The sequence below is a fragment of the Pelecanus crispus genome, chromosome 23 (genome assembly GCF_030463565.1).
Source record: "Pelecanus crispus isolate bPelCri1 chromosome 23, bPelCri1.pri, whole genome shotgun sequence".
Taxonomy (NCBI): Eukaryota; Metazoa; Chordata; class Aves; order Pelecaniformes; family Pelecanidae; genus Pelecanus; species Pelecanus crispus.
In genome coordinates this window covers 1,208,547-1,232,639 of record NC_134665.1, presented here as the reverse complement: position 1 = coordinate 1,232,639, position 24,093 = coordinate 1,208,547, and the positions used below count along the sequence as shown (strand labels likewise).

Sequence of the window (24,093 nt, the reverse complement as noted above, 5' to 3'; positions counted from 1 at the left end):
ACGTTTAGGGTTAGGGTTAAGAATTAGGTGTTAGGGATAGGGTAAGAATCCAGGTTAGGGTTAGGGTTAGGGTTACGTTTAGGGTTAGGGTTAAGAATTAGGTGTTAGGGATAGGGATAGGGTAAAGGATCCAGGTTAGTGTTAGGGGGTTAGGGTTTTAAGCTTAGTGGTAGGGTTAGGCTTAGGCTTAACGTTTAGAGTTAGTGTTACATGTTAGTTTTAGGTATTTAGGGTTAGGGGGTTGGAAGGGTAGGGTTATGATTAGGGTTAGGATTAGTGTTTGGCGTTGGGGTCAGGGTTAGTGTTAGCATTAGCGGGTTAGGGTTAGGGCTAGAGTTAGGGTTAGGGTTTTAGGTTTAGGGGGTTAGGGTTATAGTTAGTGGTTGGGCTTACTGTTTGGTTTAGTGCTTAGGGTTAGGATTACTGTTAGGATCAGCTTTAGGGTTTAGGGTCAGCGTTAGGGTTAGGGTTAGGGTCAGGTTTAGGGTCAGCCTTAGTCTTAGTGTTACGGATAGGGGTAGTATTAGGGTTAGGGTTAGGGTTAGGGTCAGGTTTAGGGTCAGTGTTAGTCTTAGTGTTACCGATAGGGATAGTATTAGTTTTTAGGGTTAGGGTTAGGGTCAGGGTTTGGGCTTGGGCTTAGGGTGAGGGGTATGGGTAGAGTTTTAGAGTCCGGGGGTCGCCAGGTGGGCCCTGCCCCAGGCTGGGTGGGGGCTGCGGGGGCACGTGGCGGTGCCAGCCCCAGGCTTGCATGGAGCGGGGCCTGGCCCTGCCCGCACAGGGAGGACGGGGGGATGGGGCGGGGGGGCTGGCTCCAGAATAAAGTTTATTTCTTGTAGTGCCCAGCTCATTCTTGCTGCGGGGGCACCGGGGTGGGGGGTTCCTGGGGAGGGGGGTGCGGTGGGGCTGTAAAACCCCAAGTCCTGGGGGGGTCTTTGCTGCAGGGGGGCACCCCAGGACTCCCCCATCTGCCCTCCCAGGCTCTGGCCATCCCCAAAGGCTGGGCTGGGGCAGAACCCTTTGGGGTTCCCCCCAGCACCCCCAAAGCTCTGCCCCTCCCAGCCCCGACGCTGCGGTTGTGTCCCCCTACACCAGGGGCCTGCCCTGGCGTGCAGAGCCCCGATGCATTTGTGACACCCCAGCACAGGGTGTGGGGGCAGCCCTGGCCCCCCCGTGCTGGGCTGGGGGGCAGTGGGGGGTCAGGGGTGTCCCTGTCATTGTGCAGGGATGGGACCTGTTTGGTTTCCTTTTGTCCATACTTTTTTTTCCAGCAGCTGTCGGGTGAGGCCCACAACAGGACCCGGGGGCACCGGGGCACTGCACAGCACGGCCCTGCTTCCGTGGCACGGCGAGAGCTGGGGCAGGGTTGGGGTTAGGGTTAGGATTAGCGTTAGGCGTTGGGGTCAGGGTAAGGGTTAGGGTTGGAACTGCCAAGTGGGTGATATCTCTGCATGTGGGCAGACCCAACGGCCAGGCCCACAGTGGAGGCACCGTGGGGCTGTGTGAGCCCGTGGGTGAGTTCTGCCGGGAACGTACAGAGCACTCGTGCAACCTTCCCAGCAGATCAGCCTGAGAGGGGCACCGGGATGGGGCCACTTGTGTTGCTCATGGCTGTGTGAGTGCTGCTGGTGGTGTGGGGGCTGTAACGGTGCTGTTGCCTGTTGGAGCTGCTCTGTGTAGGGTTGGGTTATTTCCATCTTTGTTTCCTTGCAGACGCCTGGATTTTGCCCCTTCCCTTTGGGTGACTCCAGCTTGGGCGATCTCTCCCTTTGTGGGGCTGCAGTCACTGCCCACCCCAGGCACACACTCTCCCTGGAGAAGCCCCGGTCTCTCCAGGCAGCTCCAGATTCCCCTCCTGGAGGATGTCTTCTTCCCTGTCACATGGGGACAGCCCTGGGTATGTACCTCAGCGACCATTCACCATCTCCACTGTCAGCACATACCAATGGGTGAGTGCACATTTCAACCCTTGGTCTCTAACTGCTACCAGTGTGACAATGAGCTTTCCTCTCCCAATTCCAAGGAGAAAAAGCCCCATTTGGGGTGAAATTCCTGGAGCCTGTTGTTAACATGAGCTCTGGGAGAAGACCCCACCCTTCATTTAGTGCACTAGGGAGATCCCATTTTATTACAGAGATGCTAGGAGAGCGTTAGCTCTATCCCAGAAACACACACTTTTCTATCAGATCTATGTGAGAGAGAGCAGGTTTATTACTCAGTCAGCATCAGATGAATCCAAACATTTCTGTAGAGACATAATAAACACTAATAACCATACAGATAATGGTAACAAAATGGCTAAAACAAAAACCAACAGAGAGGCCTGCAATGGGACACCCTGAGAATCATTTGTGAACAGTACCGGAAAATATATCAGTGTTGAAAATCATCCATGAAATCACTTTCTTAATGGCCTCCTTGAGCTCCTGGTTCCTCATGCTGTAGATGAGGGGGTTCACTGCTGGAGGCACCACCGAGTACAGAACTGCCAGCACCAGGTCCAGGGGTGGGGAGGAGATGGAGGGGGGCTTCAGGTAGGTAACCATGGCAGTGCTGAGAAACAGGGAGACCACGGCCAGGTGAGGGAGGCACGTGGAGAAGGCTTTGTGGCGTCCCTGCTCAGAGGGGATCCTCAGCACGGCCCTGAAGATCTGCACATAGGACACCACAATGAAAACAAAACATCCCAAAAAAAGAAAACAACCAACCACAACAAGTCCAACTTCCCTGAGGTAGTCATATGAGCAGGAGAGCTTGAGGATGTGGGGGATTTCACAGAAGAACTGGTCCAAGGCATTGCCATGGCAGAGGGGTATGGAAAATGTATTGATTGTGTGCAGCACAGCATAGAGTAACCCAGTGCCCCAGGCAGCTGCTGCCATGTGGACACAAGCTCTGCTACCCAGCAGGGTCCCGTAGTGCAGGGGTTTGCAGATGGCAACGTAGCGGTCGTAGGCCATGATGGTGAGAAGACAATACTCTGCTGAGATGAAAAAGACAACCAGAAAGAGTTGGGCAGCACATCCCAAGTAGGAGATGGCCCTGGAGTCCCACAGGGAATTGGCCATGGCTTTAGGGACAGCGGTGGAGATGGATCCCAGGTCGAGGAGGGAGAGGTTGAGGAGGAAGAAGTACATGGGGGTGTGGAGGCGGTGGTCGCAGGCTATGGCGGTGATGATGAGGCCGTTGGCCAGGAGGGCAGCCAGGTAGATGCCCAGGAAGAGCCAGAAGTGCAGGAGCTGCAGCTCCCGTGTGTCTGTGAATGCCAGGAGGAGGAACTCAGTGATGGAGCTGCTGTTGGACATCTGCTGCCTCTGGGCATGGGGACTGTCCAAGAGGGAAAAGACAGTGACAAGTTAAGAGAGAATTCTCTGAGCAGAATCAAAGCCATTTCTGATAGAACCTCCCCCCCAAAACTGCCTCTCTCTGTTCAGGAGGTCCTTTGGCAGGTCCTGTTCACGAGCCCTGGTTGGTGCTGGCTGAGGGTGCCCCAGGGAGCAGGGGCTCTGCTGTGGGCTCTGCAGGACTCAGTCCTGCCCTACAGCAGTAGGAAAAGAGGAACACGGGGTCATGTCTGATTAAAACCACTTGTGATATCAAAGAGATTTTCAGCATTATTGTTCCAGATTCACCCGGGTGCAGAGCGGAGCTGTGGGGATTTTGTTTTGTCTCTTCTGCTCTGGTTGCCCCACCACAGCTGAGGAGTGTTTCTACTGCAGAAACCCCTGGCATTCCTGCTGCCCTGCAAGGGAAACCATGTGGGTCCTGAGAGGCCAGGGGAGGGTCCCTTAGTGCCGAGGGAGGACAGCCGCTCTGTGCATCAGCCCTGATCTCAGCTCCCTGTGCTGGCAGCTCTTTCAGCGGGAGGACTATCGCCCTCGGCTCTTCCCCCAAAAGAACCAGGACACTGCTGGGAGCAGAGGAATCCAGTTTCCAAGGGCAGATGGCCAAGGCCCTCAGCCCATCTCCTGGTACCTGCGGAGGATCTCAGCTCTGCCCTGCCAAGCAGGGACGCAGAGGGCTCATTACAGCTGCCGGCACGCAGCCGCCCAGCAGCATTTCAAGGGCCTTAGCACCCCGCTGGCTTCTCCATGGGGCTCCTGCGCAGCAGAGAGAGGCCATGGGAGAGCTGTGCCCTGCGGGAGGGCAGCCTGCAGCCCAGCAGCACCTCCCAAGGAAAGACTCACCTCTCCTCAATTCCTTACGTCCTGAAGAGAGGGTGAGATCCCTGCCAGCCGCACACACTGCAGCACCCAGAGCCCCGAAGGTTCACAGGGGGCGAGTTGGGTGCTTTTCCTCCATGGACACATGTGCATGACAGCGCTGGTGTCTGAGCGGCACTTGAATCCTCACCCCCACACCCCAGTGAGTGTGACAGTCAGAACTGTAAGGGCAGCAGGGAGAAGAGGAGGAGATGCCAAATGAGGCCTTGCAAGGGAGGCAGGGGAGGGAGGCACAGTCACACACTTGAGTGTTTCTCCTCTTTGGTGGTCAGGCTGCTGCAAGGGCAACTCCTGAGCATGTCCCCATGATAGGAAGGGCAGGGGCTGTGCTGTGTGAGTGAGGAGAGCAGGGGCTTGCTCCCGGGAAAGCGCCTGCACTGCAGGGGATGGCAGGGAGATGCGTGAATGCCTCCTGCCACGGCATTTCTGCCAGCAGGTCTCTCTGCCTCCCTGCCCACCTCTCTGCTGCCTGCAGCTCTTCTTGGCCGGGACCTGTTTCTCTCTCCCCACGTCTCCTCCCTCTTCATGCTCACAGAGCCCGTCCCACGCGCTGTGTGCTCAGCTCTGCCCTGCACACCCCTCCTGGCAGCAGGGCACTGCCCAGGGACATCTCTGGGGGTGTGCAGGGACCAAGGAGCAGCTCAGACAAGTCCTGATGAGAACTGGGCTCTCACTGCCTACTCCAGAGCACAGAAATACATTCCCATCTCCCACTGCCCACACAGCCAACCGAGAAGAGAAAAAGGACAAATTTCTACCCTTTCAGGTAATCCCCTACCTTGACATCCATCTTTAAACTGACCTTCTGCAAATATCCTGCAGATGATGTAGGAGTCTGAGCAGCCCTGACCCATGCTGAACACTCTGGACAGCAGAAGGACCCAGCCTTGCTGGGGGTCCCTCCTACCACCCTCAGCTTCTCCCTGCAGCACTGTGGAGAGCTGCTTGGGCAGGCTGAGAGCTGACCCTGGCAGGCGGCAGAGTCCCTGCCCCAGCACACAGCACCCTGGGGTGCAGGGACCCTGCTCGCAAGGACAGCCCTGGGCACCCCTGGCTGCACACCTCTCTTCAAAACCCTGGAGCCATCCCTTGCAGAAGGCAGCCGTCATGCCCTGTCCTGATGGTACAGCAGGGAAGCCCTGCTCTGCAGCACCTCCTCCTCCTCTGCACTAGAGAAACTCTGAGAGTCCTCCTGAAAGGTCGTATTTACTGTGGCATGTACCAGCTTTTGGAGATCCCTCCAGGAACACCAGTTTCATTGCCCTGCAACCAGAGTCTTACCATGCAGAGGGCAGTGAAGATCTCTCCCGCAGTGAGCTCTCAGCACCCTCCCACCCCACACTGCCTTTAACCTCTCCCTGCCTCCCTCCTCTCCCCTCCCTGCCTGCAGGCACTGCCCTCAGCCCTGCTGCGCTTGGCACAGGAGCTGCTCCTGGGCAGAGCTGTCTCTCTGCAGCGCTGCCCGCTTGCCAGGAGCTGCCTGCGTCCCAGGAGCCCGGCCCAGCTCAGCAGCACAGCACCAGCCCAAGGCAGCCCTTGCTCTGCCCCTCTGGGCTGCCTTGTGTTGTCCCTGGGGCTGCAGGGGAACCTGCTGTGACACAGCCTGAAGCCATCACTGATGCTCCCTCCCGCAGCTGGGGAGAGACTCCTACTTCCAGCAGTGTAATTTCTCTTACAAGAGAAAGATTTAGGTCCAAGAATCACCTTTTCTCAGTGCATCTTTAGGGAGCACTACCCAGGCAGTGACAGGCAGAGATCTCCTTTAGCCCTCCCGAGGGAAGGAATTCACGCCCTGTTGTGAGTGTTTAGTCCTGGGGCTGCAAGGGCTCTCAGCTCCCTCCCATGCAGAGCACAAACCCACAGGAGGGGGGATTCCTCCTGCCTCACTTCAGGTGGGCACAACATGGGCACCTGCATGGGAGCTCCTTGTCTCAGCTCCCATGGCGATAATGGAGATGGAGGCCAGGAGGGAGCTGTTCAGGCACAAACACCTGGCGACATTTGGGCTTCAGGAGGTGGCCCCAGACATGTGCAGGTGACTGCAGGCTCTAAGGGAGCAGCTCACAGAGTGTGGTGGTTTAACCCTGGGCAGCAACTAAGCACCACACAGATGCTCGCTCACTCCCCATGCCCGGTGGGATGGGGAGAGATTCGGAAGATTAAAAGTGAGAAGACTCGTGCGTTGAGATAAGAACAATTTAATAATTGAAATAAATGAAGTAAAATAGTCGTAACGGTATTAATAATAATAACAACATATGACCCCGTGTACCCGTGCTGCAGCCACATGCCATCCACATGACTGAAAAGGTCTCTCCTCTTTGCTCGCCAGCTCGTCCAGCTTCAAGTTCACTCGCGAATTGCACACACACAGCGCTCCAGCAGTACCTGGCCCTGGACACTCGGTGTTTCCAGCTGCTGGGTCCCCATGCCCTGTGCTCCCTTCTGCCACTGCTAGCAGCCAGGCCTCTGCACCCACCCCCGCACCGGGTACACAGAGTGGGGCCACGCACAAAAGGATTTGGAATCGCCCTCCAAAAGGTCGGACGGGCTGTGGGGATTAGGTGCAGGGCTCAGTCAAATCAGCAAACCAAGCAGCAGCTGGATCCTTGATCCCCCCTTCTCTCCTTTTTCCATGCTTGTACATCCCCCTCAGCTTCCTTGGCTCCTGCCTTTCTGCGCCCGTGTACCCTCCCAAACAAGGCACCTACCCCTGCTTATTTTTCCCCCTTCCTCCCACGTTTGCCACACCTGGGAACAGATGTGGTGTTTCAGGTGCTGTTAGCTAGGTCTTCTTGGACTTCCATGCCATTACTGATGGGGTTTCCTGGGTACTGCTGTCCCTGCCAGATTCCTCTCCCCAGAATGACCCCAACTCCTCCTTCAATTTGCTGTCCAGCGTGGCCACCTCTCACATCCATCCCCCTTAACCACCTGCAAAATCTGGGGCTGCAACAGCAGAGTATCCACAGGAGACAAGCTGTCTGCTCTAAGGCCGCCTTCTGTCTGCTCTGAGCAGATACTGGGCACCACCTTCAGGTCCATTCCAAAATCCAAAGCAGCTTTGAGCCAGTTGGTTTGGGGCCCAGCTCTGGTGCCCATGAAGCCATGCTACGCCTCAAGGGCCCTGAGAGCAGCTCTTCCACTTTCAGGCAGAGCCTGCCCTGCCATCCTAGGGACCAGGCTGCACTCGGCTGGGTGCCTCAGCTCTATCCCCACAAGCCAGGGTGGCAGCAGGAAGCTCCCGCACCTTGCACGCCCTTTGAGGCTGCCATTCTTCAAGCCACTGCTCTCTGCCCTCCAGGGACCCAGCCCTGCTCAGCAAATGCAACGCACGTGCCTGGCTCCCGCTTTTCTCCCGGGACTGCCCTGCACTCCAGCATGTGAGCAGCTGTAGCTGACACCCGGCTGCCCCACCAAGTCTCACTGATACCAATGATATCCTAGCGCTGGGAACGGACCCAGGCTTCCAGTTCAGCTTGGTTGTTTCTCACACTGCCTGCCCTGGGGCACAAGCATTTCAGATATGCTCCTGAGCCCTCCCTGCTCCCAGGAGCAGGGTAAATGTTTCCATCCTCAGGCGATGTATGCAACTTGGATACAACCCAAAGATAATAATGCAGAAGAATTGGGAAAAAAAAAACCAGAAGAAGAAAAGACAAACCCCAAAACCCAGAACTGACAGTCAATGTATTAACTCCCACTTCCAACAGAAGACTAAACAGAAACGAACACAGAGCAAGTGGGAAAGGGGACAGAAAATAGCAGGAAAAGGCTAATCTCACTGCTGCAGTGCTGCATGTAAATTCCAGTGGTTTCCTAAAACCCAATGGCTTGGCTAAACTCAAAGTTCAGCCAGGAAGGATCACAGCTGTGCTTGACTGCACTAAAACAATGGGCATGACTCTGCATTTCTGCAGCCTCTAAGGACAAACACCAACCAGAGATCCCTGCACTTACTGAAATAGTCATACTAAACCAAAAAGGATCCACTTGCTTGCTTTGGCTGCAGGAACAGCAGGACAGTAGCACAAATTTGCAAGTGTAGAATGACAGCGAACATAAGAACAAGACAATGAAGAAATACACAAAGCATAAGATTTTGTGCATCTTCTTTTCAAAAAAGTCTCACTCATTTTAGTTTTGCTGCTTTACTGTGCAACAAGAATTGGCAAGCTTTCCAGTGATTTATTCCTGCCACTCACAGATCCAGGTTCTGCTTTGAAATTCATACAGGGATATGTGTATGAAAAAAAAAAGAAACCAAACCAAAACCAAGACCAAACCCCCTCTCTGTAGACCAAGGCCTGAGGTAGCTTTAAGAATGCAGCTCATTGTGCCTCCAAGCCCAGAAGCACCTGAGGCTGCAGAGCTTTTACAGGGGAGGGAGAGAGGACTTGTGAAGAGAGATGCAAGGCTTCCACCCTGCCGACAGCCACCCACAGCCCAACTCAGGGACAGTCAGAGCAAACAAGAAGGGAATGGGTTTGCTTTCTCTTTCATTTACTTGAATTCCTTCTAACCAACTCTAAGTCTTCCCTCCCACTCCAGGATTTTTCCTTTGGTTTGATTTTTTTTTTTTTGAGACTTCTCTGTTCCCTTATGGTAAGATGCTACTTAGAAATGTAATACAGACATGCCAGGGAATAGACGAGGCTAAAAGAATCTTAACTTTATTTATGAACATGAGATTTGTGTTTATACACATGCTAGTAAACAAAGAGAAAAATAGCTATGCAATTGTCCATGTTCCAGAATGGCTTCTGCAACGCCCCCGTTCCCCCCCACCCCCTGCCTCCAAAAGGTACTCCCCTTCTATCTTCCCAAAGTGGAAACTACTCTTTACAGGAAAATATCAAAATATTCTCAGCCTTTTAAGATGAAAACATTTCAACACTCTTGGCCTTTGGCTACTCCTTCTTTGCTTTTTTTACAGGAGGTTCCAATTGAGCAGATTTTTCAAGACTGGTGTCCATCTTCTGGGAAGCTTTAGATGCTTTTGTTATATTGTTGTTCTTTGGGGGAAAAGCCACTTCTACTTTCTGCTTTGCCTTTTCAATTTTTGCTTTTGGCTTATCCTTCTCTCTTTTCTCCTTTTCAGACCCCGGTTTGAAAGTGCTATAATCTGCTGGTCTAGGCTCATCTCTTACAGGGGTGGCATCATCTCTGCTTGGGAGCATGAACAGAGAGCCCCTTGTAACAGAACAGCCCTTGTAAAACTTTTCATACCATTCTCGATAGTTCCTTTCCCATGCGCTGTATCTTTCCTGCTCAAAAGGATCTCTGACGTCAGCAGATCTGCCATAGTGAACCTTCATATCATAGGGTGGAACTTGTGTGTGTCTGTTAAAAGGCTGCCTTTCTTCCTCCCCTTGAGGTATAGTCTGTTTCATGGGACACTGGCCTCTAAATACTGGTGATCTTGGCCGTGATTTGGATCTTCTGTATGGGGGTGACCTTGACCTTGACTGGTGATAACCATGTGCCCTTGACCTAGACCGAGAGTTACGGCTCTTCCCTTTGCCTCTTCTTCGATTCGGCGGCGACCGCGAGTAGGAGTGAGAATGGGAACGACCAAATCTTCGAGAGTAGGAATGGGAAGAACCAGCTCTTGACTTGGAATAGGTATATGACCTTCTAGAGTAAGATGAAGCATTACGGGGAGACTTGGACCTTAAAAAAGCACAACACAAAAAAAAAATACTGAAGGTAATTCAAAACAGTCACTCTCACCAATTTTTTTTGTCCCAATTTTGTGTTTGGTTTTTTTTTTTTTTTCCATATGCTTATGGCAAAGCTGCTTTCAGCTGCTGACATGATGCTACTGCAAAGTCAAGAGCTTGATAAGAGTTTCTGCTTACAAGGCAGAACAGCTGCTGCTTTGCTCGTGTGAAAACATCCAGGAAGGGTAACTCTATTTCCACTCACTCCTATCTCATGAACCACCACAGCTGTTGATTGATTTCAGGTGGTGCATACTGGCACGGGAAGCGGCACATTTTTCACTCCTCCACGACTACATGCAGTGCAATCTTTTTTTTGCAGTAAGATGCAAAAAGAGCAAATCTTAACAGCTCCCATGCAGTACCAAACATCAAGAAAACATGATTTAGCCTCAAGAGAGCTCAATTTTAAAATGCCAGCTGAGTCTACTTAACTTCACTCCTTATTTGGCAAGTTGTACAGGATGCAAAATACTTGTACTGCAATCCTACCTACAGGACTATTTCATCAGCACTTCTAGCCAGATGTCCTAGCAACATTTGGCACCTACCTCTAGCTCTAACCAAGGACAGTGACTACATTTCAAGACAAGTCAAATCTAAAAGCTTCTGAACTCAGCCGCTAGCAATGTCACTCAATGCCATTACAAATATGTACCAAAAGGAAGGACTCACTTGGCACTGCAATAATAGATAGAGAGAAAGCATCCTGGCTATTTGAGATGGCTGAATTGAAAGAAATTCAACGTTGTCATAAAATAACAGCGTTGACTTTTCCAACAATTTGCTCCATCAGTATCATCTAAGTTATTTAAAAAAGAATGTTGGAGGCTGTTTACTATTGGGAAATCAATTTCTTCAGCCGTATTCAGGCAGTGATCAAAAGGGTGGCTTTCTATTTGATCCTTTAATTATATTTAAGTTTTATAGGTAATTATGGTTTCCTCAAAAAAGCATTCATTTTTCAGAGTCCTCTTTTCCATCCTCTACTGGAGTTTTGTTTTCAATAACCTTACTGCAAGCCCAGATCCCCTTTGTTAAAGCCCCAACTCAAATTTGAAAATTAATTACCATGTGTATTCTCCCTCCACTGCTATCTATGCATATTCACTTCATTAGAAATCAGCTGTTGTATAAGTTACGTGTTATGGCCTCATTTAGCAGGTTACAAGTAGGCATCTATTGAATTTCTGTAGAATACTCACAGTTCCCAGCCTGCTCTGCCACCTGCTGAGTGAATTGTTCTGGCTCTCACTGGATGACCTACTGGAGTGGGGAGGCAAAAAAGAAAAAAAAAAATCCCATTCAGCTGGTCTGAAGATAATTGTTTTCAGGAAATCCTGAAGTTCTAGTTACTTACCAGCTGTGGGTATTGGTTGTCCTTGGGGGCCCACAACACTTGCTACTGCTGGCTGTCTTTGAACAGGAACCTGGTAGCCCTTGTGCATAAATGCAAACAGTTGGAAAATAAGCTCTATGAAAAGTAAGAATCAGCAAATATGCTGAAATAAAACTTACCTTCTCTTCCAACAGACTGCTGATTGACAGAGGGGAAGGTTTAGACAGTTGAGCGGCACTCACCAGAGCAGCAGGAGGGGTGACAGGCAGGAGTGGTGGTGGTGGTGGTGGTGGCTGCTGCTGCTGCTGTTGCTGCTGAATTTGTGTATGGAGCCTTTTTGTGTAGCCAGTTCCATTTTTGAAGTTGTTCACAGCCTAGAGGCAGAAAAACATTGACAAAAAGGTAATATGAAACTTCAGGAGATAAATGAACAAAAGCCTCCACAGAGTAAAATTGCTTTTGTGTTCTTATAAATGCTATCAACCGTAAAATAAATCGCCATACAGATATATGAACACATCCCATTAGACACTGCTATTAATGACTGGTGACTCAGAGTATCTGTATTTAAAGTACTTCAGTGTTAACACCAAATCTGAAAGCGAGGCAATCATCTTAAACAAAAGTGTGACCTGAATGTGCCAGGCTGTAAGCTTCTGTAACAACAGATCATGGATTTCAGAAGTAAATTTGGCCTTGTTCCATTTAGCCTTGCTTAAAGGAGATGTAAATTAGTATTTGCTTCCCTTTCACCTTTTCACAAACAGACTTGTCTTACAAACAGTTTACGTAAAAGGCATCATGGCACCTGGCGTAGGAACTTGTTGGCAATTAAAGAATCAGGCGAAACGTCTGTCTGGTGGCACGTTGGGCAGGTATGCTCCTCAGATTCCAGCAACGCTGTTCTAATGCCTGTGAATAATTAGAACCATCAAAACAGGTTTTAGCCAAAGTGAGGACATTAGTTGGCTTCTAATCAATTCTCAAAACACGTCTATGATTAATGGGTGAATGTGGTCTGGAATTGAGAGCATGAAGCTATAAAAGTTCAACAGTGTCACAAATGTCTCGTATGCAGCACACAACCGTACAGCTTTGATATTTCACTACTGTCACACCTGAAGATGTAGAGTAGGCTGTGTCCTGATGTTCCCACGAGTCTTTTTTCCACTCTCTAGTACAGCGAGAAGTCACCAACCTCCAGGTTAATGAATAAAACACGTCTCAAAAAACCATTAGTAGGTTTGAATTCTGAAGGTTTTAACCAGCTCTCCCATGGAGAAGAACGTGGATTAAATGCCTGACTGTCCCTTTGTTGCAGAGCACAGTCAGGCACCAGAGCTGGCTGTATAATTTTGTATGAGGGAAAGGGCTGTGGACAAACCAAATGCATTCCATATCCAATACTGTAATCACCTGCACAGTGATGCACTCTTCTCATACTCATCCTTTCCCATGTAAAGAGGACTTAACTAGATAGGTAAAAAGGGAAAAAAGCTTTCTGCCTTTTTTTCCCCATTATACGAGAAGCATTCTTTCCTGTTCAGCATCTACTTAAGTGTTAAATAGAGCATGTAAGAAAGTAATTTTGTTATCTCCTACTTCTGCTTTCAGAAGATCAGATGCAATGTTTTGAATGAACAGACAGGGCAGTAACACTTACATTCGTCACAGTAACTGTTCCCACAGCAGGGAATAACAGCTGCATCTGTCATTAGATCTTTACAGATGAGACACAACAACTCCTCTGGAACAGGATCAGCTGAGGAGGAGGAGGAGGACGGCTCCGCTGGTAGGAAGGGAGGCTTTTCCTTCTTGCCTCTAGCATAAGCTTCCCTGGAGGCAGGGTGGGGAAGGAAAAAGGAAAGACTTAAAGATGGCTAAAGGAAAACTTTTCCAAACTTTGGATTTTATCAAAGGAAGAGAATAGATGGAATCCTTCTCATACACCATTAGCCTTCTAACATGTAGGCATTTCGTTTGAACTACTTTTCTGTAGCCACAGCACTAAAAGAGGGAGGGGCGGAAGAATTTTCCTTCTGCAGAACTCTCCCATTCATTGGATCAACTCAGAAACCAGCTCAGACTGGAAAAATAATTCCTTGACACCTAGAAATCAGGTGAAATGAATCCCACCTCTCCTTTGCCAGAGGGTAAGTGTAAATTGCAGGCTCAGGGTAAAGTTAGTCTCTGAGTAATTACGTTTGATTAATGGAGGAAGCCTGTGTTACAGCTTCTACAAAAGGAGATCCACAACAGAAAAACACAAGTGCTACCAAGTGCATTTGAAAACAGCCACTCTTGTCAGCACACAGTAGTCTTTTCTTAGTTTATAGCCACAGGAAAACTTCAGTCTGTTTCACACATGGGATTGGATAAAAGTCAGGGGGGCAGGAAAGCTCAGTCCAACAGCTCTTTGTTACATTTTGCAGGAAGTCTTTGAAGCATAACCCAGAAGAAAAATGAGCGTTCACAGAGACCGACTCCGCTGTAAACACTACTGAAACGTTTTGCAGAAATACAGATTCTTAGCATACCACAAGTTTCACCAACTTGCAGGGGCAGGAACAGAAGGACCGCCCTATTTTAATGGTAGAAAGTATCACAGATTTTAAGGTTAAGCTACAATGACAATGCTTCCTCCCCCGTAATTCCAGATGCCAGCCAACTTGGTTGCATTGCCACTCGGACGTTTACCCATGGTTTCTCTCCTTCCCTTTGTGGTCAGTCCAATTAATTCCCTACTTACGCATTAATAGTTGGTATTGCATATTTTCCACTTTTCGTCAGCATAGCACCCTTGGTGTTGGGATCTTCCACCTCCACCATGAAACTCCTGGGAATTCCTGTGCTCTTTTTAATTCTGGGAACAGACTGAAATTGTTTGTCCTGTTAAGGAAAGAAATGCAGACATATCTCATCTCAGGACCCACACTTCAAATGACATTTCAAGGACTATTGGAAGCAGCAAAAGCCTTTAGTGCTCTCCTTGTACCCAGCGTAAGGGTTGCTCAACTAAAATACTTCTTTTCCTAAAAGAACAGAGCCGGGACGTTCAAAAGGCTTGAGCAGCGTTTTGAACTCATTTGACATTCTTTGGCTTAACTTCAGGTTCCTGAAGGGGGAAATACCCCTGCGCTCGCCATCCACTCAGAGAAGAGACACAAACCCGCTCCTCCTCCCCAGCACAATTCAGCGCGAGAGCTCAGTTCGCTGCTCTGAATCACTCGCTGGGGAAACTTGTGTTCACCATCTCTAGATGAAGGCTGAATTCAGACCTCATGCATATGCATTCAGTGACGAACGTTCAATGGCATGAATACTCAACCAGAGGCTTGTGTACCTAAAACACGCACTTAGTCACAAGATGGGGTCAACAGAAACATCTTGGGTTTAGACGGAATTCTGAAACCTGTCTAAAACCAGTCATTAAAGAGTTAAAACCAGAAACATTTCCAGTGATATTGAAATATACAAAAATGTGCGTGAAAGTCCACAGAGAAAGGTCTATGGACATATTTAATGTCTATGGCCTGGAAAAAAGACATTTTTGCATTTGTAATTGCAGGTTTCCCTGGAAGTCTGAAGGGCTTTGCAACACTGCCAGGTAACCTCTGCGTTTCACCCCAAGACAAACAATTCTTAATAGGAGCGTTTCTGTATTGTTCCGTGACTGCCAAGGTAAAAACAATGACAAACTACCGAACACCAGCAGTCCCCCACAATCTTACCCCATGTGTTGGGCAGTTCTTCCTATAGTGGCCAGGTTTTCCACAACGGAAGCAAGTGTAAGATGGTGGAGGTGGACCCAAGGCTTTCTTCAGGTAACTGAAAGATTTTGGGGAAAGAAAGAAAAAGGTATGCAAAGGTGTCTCTCTTGTTCCAACAAGCATCCTTTCAGCTTTTCCATCATCTTCAAAGAACAGATCTGACATCAGCAACACTTACTTGGATGGATCATATTCCTGGCAAGACTGTATCATCATCGCTGTTATTTTATCTTCCTCGGAAGCATCGGCTTCAGCCAGATTGGCAGTCTGTTTAACAGGTCAGGATTTGACACACGCATGAGAAACACAGTGAAGCCCCCACGGCCAGAGACCACAGCACTCACCCAGTCCCGTCAAGAGCAGCACAACGCCAGCTGAGGCTGCACCAAAACAGCTACTCATATAAAACAGAGTTGTGCTGAAGATGTTCTGGGGAGTCCTTACGCCCTTACGTGGGGGTTGGGTGCCCGTTAACCTGCTTGACAAGAGCATTCCTGGGCACCCAAAACCTTGGGCTCTGTCTGCACCTTACATAAAGGCTTGTGGAACCAGCCCCATTTTCTTCCACGTGGACTCAAGCTCTGCGTAGAAACAATTACACTGTCCAGTATTTTTGAACTGATATTAAGCTCCAGACTATGTGAAGGAGAAGATCTCCGCTGTCCATTTAACTGAGAAAGATGTATGCCACTATCATGATTTACCCTTTGCAGCCTGAAAAGGGCACTCAACTTAGCAGTCAGGGAAGTTGTTTCTGCTTGCTGAAACTGAGCTTCGGACACAGAAGCATGAAAAGGAATCAAGCTTTTTAGAATCCCTCAGCAAGACAAAGGATTCTTTTCAGTAGAAATGTCACCATCATGTGCTGTAGGCAGTCCAAACTGCATGTTCCCCCCTACTAACTTCTTCATAAACCTTACGCACAACTACGTCTTCAAATTCTTGAAGCCAGCTGCTTTTGTTTAACCAGTATTTGGTCAGATTTTTTTATTGCACGCTAGTCCAGACATAAGCAGGGACAAAGGGAGGGACTGTAAATGACTTGGACCTTCAAGCACCTATCTTTCAGATCAACAGCGCATGTTTTTGCTTTTAGATGCATTCATTCACAAAAGCAACCATCTAGTTTCAGTATTTTATTAAATGGTTGTTTCATATAGACAGTTTTTTTCTCAACTGTAACATCATTCACATCAACATCTGTCAAGTCATTCATATAGACAGTTTTTTCTCAACTGTAACATCATCCAGATCAACATCTATGAAGTCACTGCCATTAACATTTACAGACAACTTTACAGATACTTGACTAGTTTGTTTGAACCCAAACGGTTTACAGAACACTTCCAAAACACAAAATAACGCATCCTAGGAATAGACCAAAACTCAAATATGGCATTTAATACATAGGAATAACAAACCGGAAAACTTTTTACAACACATTGCCTCCATGCTAAGGCAGTCTGCACTCAGGAGGTCAGAGCAAGTAACAGTTCTGAGCTGCTTTATGTTATTTTCCTGTATTTTTCTTTAAATGTTCTCAAAAGCTGAAATGTCTACACCACTTGGACAGTTTTTCACATTTCAGGGGAAAACTTCACATGAGTTTACAGAATCAAGGACACATTTAGGCACAGCACTAATGGAGTCCAATTTCTTCTGGTGGATACCTTCCAAACTAATTTTTTTCTTTTTTTTTTTTTGGCCAAAGGTACACAGTGTAATTTCTGCAGTGAGTGAGGGAAGAAGTTACGAGTGGGAAGAGATTTCTCTTTCTTGGAAATGAACTCCAGCCTTTATTTTCAGAAGAAAGAAGCAGATCCTCTGCACTAGGCCCTGCCTTCTCTCATCGTTGTCACTCGAAAGACCACTCATTCCATTGGCTAGCACTACGCCTTTGCACAAAGTGCAATCACTAGTGCAACCACCAGGCAAAGCTACACATTGTTGAGCACAGAACGCAAGCAGTTCCACAGCAAAACACGGCACTGCAACAGTTTCAGAAGGTCCCATCTGCTAATATGCCACACGTACACATTGGCATATTCCTATAAACAGTCAGGTACATTTACACAATTGACACAGCCTGCGCTCAAACAAATTAGATTGTGCTGTCCACTGTAGATGTACTACGATGTATGAAACTCTGCAGCATTCACAGAACGGAACTATAACTATCGTGACTAGAAATTCAAAAATAGCCACGCAATCGTCCATGTTCCAGAAACGCTTCTCGTTTGGCTGTTGCAACCCGCCCTGAAATGTCCATAACTTACAGACCATATAATTCTTCTCTGAAAGTTGTGTTAGTTTCCAACACAACATGAATGAAACGTATGAAAAACGGTAAACAGCTTCTGCAGTGCTGCTTCTTTGTGTCTTGAAGGTGAGTAATATGGCAACATTACGTTGAGGCTGATAAGGTACTCCCCTTCTATCTTCCCAGACTGGCAACTACTCTTTACAGGACAGTATCAAAATACGCACATATTTTACAGTTAAAATAAATACTTTTAAATTAGTAAAATCTAAATTAAAGTTCTGTTCACATTACAAGAGTTATCCAGCTATAGATCACCGTATAAGATTTAAAAATACAAAGCAAACACTTTTGGTTTTAAGCATTTGACAAGAATATATCTAGATATACCTTAATGAGCTGGGCCAGAGAAATAGATCCAGAAGAGTCATTGATCTGTGCACAAAACATTAAACACATATTCAAGTTCTACAATCAAAACACAGCAATAGTTCACCTCTACTGCAGTCTGAAAGGCTGCACCATATCCTCTGAGTGTCACTGAAAGAGGCATTTCCAACCCAGTGTAATCGGCATTTGTTCAAAAAAGCGTCCAAACCTGTGACAGCTCCAGAGTGCCTCTGTGGTTAATGAGAAGAAACCAAACTCACCAAACCCGCCTGAGATCAACTTACTGCTCCAGACTATCTCAGAGAGGGACCCTTGTCAAATGCTCACAACTGCTTAAGAGTCACAGGGGTAAGGAAGCTGCCAATTTGCAGCTAAAAAGGGATTTCTGAGAATAAATTGCAGCCACACTCCTCCCTCCCAGCTCCCTACGGAACAGCTTGCAGGAATGAAGTCCTCAGGCCACTGGTTCGTAATGGACTGCTGTGTTTGTTGAGAACTAAGACTGGAGGGCACTTTTTCCACAAGGAAAAAGGGGAACTCCTCGCTTGCTCCTTTTCCAGTATACTCAATTCTGTTACGCCACAAGCAGCAGTGAAGCTCACCCCAGTAAAACCTTAGCAGAAAGACACTCGAATGACTGCTTATTGTGCCTGAAGTTGTTCAAAAGCATAGAGTAACATTTCACAATGTAAACTGAACAGCTCTCCTCAAGGGGTCACTAACTGGATCAGAAGAGAGATTAAAAGCCTTCCGTGGAAAACGCTCTTGTCCTTTAGCGCCTAACGCAGTGGAAGAATTCAAGGCAGCAGTTTTTAGCAGACTCTGGGAAAAAAGATCTCTACATGCAGAAAAAGATTCCTCACTCCAGTTCATCATTCCTTCTCCATATGTTTAGCATCATATGGTGGTACACTAAAGACAGGCTTAACCTCTGCGAAATTGAAGCAGCATCCAACCCTGAAGTCACCCAGCTCCAAAAGCATACTGCAGGCAGAGGTTGGGACAAATGACAGGGATTTCACCCACAAATGCACCAGGCTCTAAACTTGTGCCAACATTTGTACACTGGGGTTTAGGTATTTCCATTTGCAGACAAACTATTCAACTAAACTGCTTCATCCGAGAAAGTGGAAAGATCAAATGCAGAACTTGACAATAGCACTTTGTGTAGCAACGATGTTTAAATTCACAGCAAGCTATGAAAGACATTTATGCACTCAGAGGGGCCCAAGCAATATCACTTCAATCATTCAGTTTTAGGAACAAATACCCAGGTATTTAAGGACATGGAAAGGAATCATTTAGCTGCACAGAACTGTCCTCAAAATGTATGGGATATGTGACTTATCATATTTGTTTGAACCCCCAAATCAGAACTAAGGAACAGTACCAAGCTGAACAATAATGGATTTTCAAAAAACATTAGGCAAAAAAAAAAAGACTTTCAATACAAAAGCTAAGTAATACAATGTGAAAATGGCAAAAAATGCACTCCAGACAATTTGTGTTGCAAGGAACAAAAGCACACAACAACCGATACAAACATACACACTACGATGCTGAATCAAATACATTCTATTTACAACATATACTATGTTCTACTGGAAAACAGATTAAGTTACTGTTTGGAAAATTTATACCAGGCTACATTGTGTAGAATTAAGTGCAGTGTGCAGAAAAAAGTGTCAGATTGTGTTTTTACGTACTGGTTTTGATGGTCCACTCACTGGCTCCGTTCGACTTCTGGAAGAGAAATGGAGGTGATCAGAACTTAAAATAGAGCCCGTACCTCCTGAAGATGAGGAAGTACAAGGAAATACTTGTAGATTACCACACAGTGGTTTCTTCGTGCATTTCCCTTCAAGAACAAACTGCAAGGCGAGTAACGCATTTTCAAGGCCTCTCCACCATCACAGCATGCATTCATCATTCCCAAACATTAACCACTCTACCAGCAGTTTCTGCAATGTTTCCAGCTGGAGGAATCAAAAGCTAATCTGCACGGCTAATTTTCAACGTTAAAACAGCAGTGCCATTCTTTCCTTGTCCCCACACACAGGGATTTAGTTGAGCTTTGATGCCAGCAGCATCTGTCCTCTCACTTTAGGGCAGCATTACAATACCAGGAGAGGGTGCCACCCAACCAGAAACGGAGGATGCATTCACAAGGCAGCACTGAGCATCCATCCTTCAATTAACCCCCAAAACAAGGCCACGTTTATAAGCACAACGCCATGGCGTCCAGAATTACTCAGTAGTGCCTGAAAGCACTGCAACAACTGCTGCAGTAATGTGCCCAAAGTTTACATGCAGAGCCACACAAATTCAGGGTGTTTTGCTTGCAATTGCTTCATGGGCACCAGGATGCTGCTGTACTGTCTGTTCGAGACACACTGTAACTCATCAGTATACTTTATTTATGGGGAACCCACATCAGAAGGACATGGCAAAACCACAAGCTAATAACACCTACTAACTGTGGTGGAGAGGTCTATCTTTAAGAAGGCTGGAAAACGTGACCATTCAAACAGTGCTAATGCAGCTGATACACAACTGGACTGTGTGAATACAGAAATGACAGCAATGATGCTGTAGGCAGGATGGCATTTGAGTGGCTGTCATTTTAATCAATACACCCAGTTATCTGCCCTCCATAAATCTTGGGAATACAGAACTAAAACCTGGAGCACAGATGTCAGCTTAGGGTGAAAACAGATGTAGAAAGAGAACTAGCAACAGTTGGCAACGTGCTAAACTGCTTCCTGCGTTTCAGGTTTGGAAAGGATTAACTATTCCTTCATTGTACTCGCTCAAAAGGCAATACACTTTGGGACAGTGTTCTTTTTCTCTTGCCTGAAACGGACGCTGTCTTTAGGAAACTGATACAAATCCCTTATGAATGGAACTTCTTGTTTGCATGGTTCGCCAGCTGGCAACCCTTGCTCTTTCCTCTACAGCTAGGATGCAAAACCCCAGACCTGGGGCATAAGAATACCTGCCATATCCCACCCTCCCTCCCCCAAAGGCAAGAAAGAGTCAAACCCCAACAATCAGACTCTTCTGACATGGGAACAAATTCTCAGTTCACACTACAGTGCATATCTCTCTTCACTATAAAAGCAATAGAAGCAAGAAGATTTAATAATGACCACTCAGGTAGAGGAAACAGCACCTACAACTTGGGTCTCAGCAAAATCAAGCCCAAGAAGAAGCCCAAGAGAATCATCTTAAAAGTTACCATTGCTCCAGTTCAAACCCCATGTCCCAGTCGACTTTGGGACAGATACATTACAATCTACCCCATGACAACCAAAATTAACAGCACCTTTAACAACAAAGATGCAATCGGAATGCCTCTGTAAACTAATATCCACAAAACCAGCTAACACACTGAAAGCCCTAACAAAGGGTACAATGCTGTATGGATACTTACACAACATAGGTTTTGCTGGTGCCTTTGACTCCTCCAGCAGGGATTCTTCGAACGATCACTGATGAGTTCTTTGGAATCAGCGCATTAGCATCTGTGTATTCTGAAAACAACACAAATATGGAAAAAGACATTAGTCAATTTGTAAGAATGTCTATTACTATGTAATGACATAGCACTTCAGGCAATCCCTTCACAGGGATGAAAGCAAAGCTTTCTATGTAACACTGCACTTTTATCGTCTCAACACACTAATGGGACATTCCTAGAAGTCTTCAGGTTTGATAATCACACACAAGCAGCAAAATCTTTTCCATTCATTTAAAACAGTTTGAATGCCAGCAGCACACTGGTCTCCAAGGTCACTCAGGACTGACAGAACACAGAAGACAGCCTGCCATCTGCACTAAGACCAGGTCAGGTCCCAGCTGGGGTTTGTTGTTTGGTTGTTGGTTTGTTGTCTCTTGCCTGAGAAGCAGAATAGCACATGCTCCAAGGGGTTGGAGTCAGAATGTTACAGGGCAGGAAAGAGCACTCAGGAATCCTGAGCTCTGCAGTTCACAGTTCTTCCACAACATTGTGAGAACATCCATTCTAAAAGACAGGTCAAGAAGTTCAGATCAAATTAAGAGGAGGCGGCAAGTTGAAATGCATCATTCCTGAGTGCAGGCTTTTTGAAGGGAATTCTGCCTTTATAGAACACGCCTCTAGAGGAAGCATGGAAGAGGACACCCCTGCCCCCCCGACATTCAAAATAGGTCTCAACCATCCAGTTTGCCTTTCCAGATCTTCAAAAGAGTCCATCATATCATTTTTTTCCACTGACATTTAAAATCCTGTTTACTTCTAGTGAGTTTAAGCATCTACATCTGATGAATAAAAACTGAAATTCATGGTTATGCATTTCAAGCAAAAATATTCCTTCTTTAACCTCACCTTTAGGGAACACCACGCTTAACAGAACCTAGGGAAGCAGACACTTTTTCTTCACCAGATTCTGATTACGTATGAAAAACAAAGCAACACACTTTGTAAAACTGGTATGATATACATTAGAGTAACACTTTACGGGGGAACATCTTTATGAGCATCACTTTTTCTTCTAAAACTTTGCTTTCTGTTCCTCACCTGCTATAAGAAAAGCCACATGTTCGGCCACATTTTTTCTCCTGGGGATAAGAATTGGGCTCCATCACATTTAGGACCATCCATCAGTCTGGTTTTAAGGCTCTGTTTGACACAGACCCAACCATTCCAGTAGTGACGCCAGCCAGTTGGCCACTCAGCCTGCTGGCATGTGTGAAGCTGACAGTACCTTAGCAACCCAAGACAACATTCACAGACCCTTCTGCAGCAAAGCCCTTCAGGCAAAGTAACCATTTTTCAAAAGCTCTTGACAATTTCATTCAACAGTAGTAGAAAACTACAAGACTTCTGAAATGGATCTCTACCTACGCGTGCCATGCAATCCAATGGCATTCCTAGGACCCCTAACAGTGTGCTCTTAAGTCTCTTCACAGACATTCTCCTGAACATAGTTTAAATATCTTGTCGTGGTTTAACCCCAGTTGGCAACTAAGCAACACAGCCACTTGCTCACCCTCCCTCCACACCCCGTGGGGATGGGGGAGAGAATTGGGGGGGAAAAAAGGTAAAAACCATGGGTTGAGATAACGGCAGTTTAATAGGACAGCAGAGGAAGAGAAATAGTAATACCGCTTCTACTAATGATAAAAGAACATACAAAGCACAAAGTGATGCACAACGCAGTTGCTCACCACCTGACGACCGATGCCCACCCCGTCCCCGAGCAGCGATCGCTGCCCCCCAGCCAACTCCCCCCACTTTCTATACTGAGCATGACACCCTATGGTATGGAACAGCCCTCCGGCCAGTTTGGGTCAGCTCTCCCAGCTCTGCCCCCTCACAGCTTCTTCTGCACCCGGCAGAGCATGGGAAGCGGAAAAGTCCTTGACTGCCACAAACACTCCTGAGCAACAACTACAACATCAGTGTGCTATCAACATTATTCTCATGCTAAATCCAAACCACAGCACCACACCAGCTACTAGGGAGAAAACCAACTCTGGCCCAGACAAAACCAGGACACATCTGCAGATAAACAGGCAGCTTTAGGTGCCCAAGGCCCCGCGCCCACCACCCCCACGCACCTTCGCTGGTCTGGGCGTTGCTGATCTGCAGGTCGCAGTTGGCCGCCTTCAGCTTCTCGCGGCCCATGATCTGGCGCTTGAGGTCGCACAGGGGGATGTGGAGGCCGCTGAAGGTGACCGTATCATAGCTCAGCTGGGAGGAGAACTTGTAGTGGACGCACGACATGCTCCTCCTTGCAGCCCGGCCGGGCGGCCACACGATGGGGAGAGGCCCCCGCGGCCCCGGCTCCTCCTCCGCTCCCTCTCTCGCACGCAGCGCTCCCAGGCCCGACCGCTCGCTACGGCCACTCGGGCGCCCGGCCTCAGCGTTCCACCCAGGGCTTTCCTGGACGACAAGTGCACGGGCTGCCGCCAGCGCCTCACCTCACCCAGCGCATTATGACAAAAGGCGCGCGTCATGGGGGCACGGCGGCCCCGCCCTCTTCCTCCTAACCCTGAGCTCTCCCTAAAGGCAATCGCCATTCCTCCACACATTCCTCCAAACCTTCCCATCTACCACATCCACTGAGTGGGCAAGGGAGATTCTCCAGAAGCCCTTACGTGAAACCCATTCAAACCCATCACGCTGGCCATTTCTTCCTGGAGGGAGTTCATCCGGCCCTGCACGCTGCCAGACAACGTGGATGTTCGCAGAGAGATTCACTTGCTGTTCTGCAGGAAGCCACAATCAAACTAAAGGTAATGGTACTTGGCTGCCACTACGGGCCTAGAGGATCCTGATGCTCTGAGCCATCTCCTCTGGGTCCCAACCTCACTGGTTTACCTGAACAGCCCAATCCGGCACATG

General features: G+C 47.8%; 3 protein-coding genes across 3 annotated transcripts; all 3 read right to left on the bottom strand.

Moving 5' to 3' along the window:
* Window positions 1-2,345: 2,345 nt before the first annotated feature.
* LOC142595866 (olfactory receptor 14C36-like) lies at window positions 2,346-3,305 on the bottom strand. The gene has a single exon (XM_075724714.1). The coding sequence runs from the start codon at window positions 3,303-3,305 to the stop codon at window positions 2,346-2,348; it is 960 nt and encodes a 319-aa protein (XP_075580829.1).
* Window positions 3,306-9,133: 5,828 nt separating this feature from the next.
* LOC142595816 (E3 ubiquitin-protein ligase RBBP6-like) lies at window positions 9,134-15,271 on the bottom strand. The gene is made up of 10 exons (XM_075724666.1): window positions 15,234-15,271; window positions 15,017-15,113; window positions 14,035-14,138; window positions 12,949-13,121; window positions 12,094-12,197; window positions 11,465-11,599; window positions 11,307-11,385; window positions 11,152-11,209; window positions 9,374-9,896; window positions 9,134-9,238 (listed from the first exon to the last, which is right to left on the bottom strand). Exons 1-10 carry the CDS (start codon window positions 15,269-15,271, stop codon window positions 9,134-9,136), a joined length of 1,416 nt encoding a protein of 471 aa, XP_075580781.1.
* Window positions 15,272-19,390: 4,119 nt separating this feature from the next.
* Window positions 19,391-23,472, bottom strand: LOC142595886 (E3 ubiquitin-protein ligase RBBP6-like). The gene is made up of 3 exons (XM_075724736.1): window positions 23,307-23,472; window positions 21,139-21,238; window positions 19,391-19,448 (listed from the first exon to the last, which is right to left on the bottom strand). The coding sequence occupies exons 1-3, from the start codon at window positions 23,470-23,472 to the stop codon at window positions 19,391-19,393; spliced, it is 324 nt and encodes a 107-aa protein (XP_075580851.1).
* Between the last annotated feature and the right edge of the window lie 621 nt (window positions 23,473-24,093).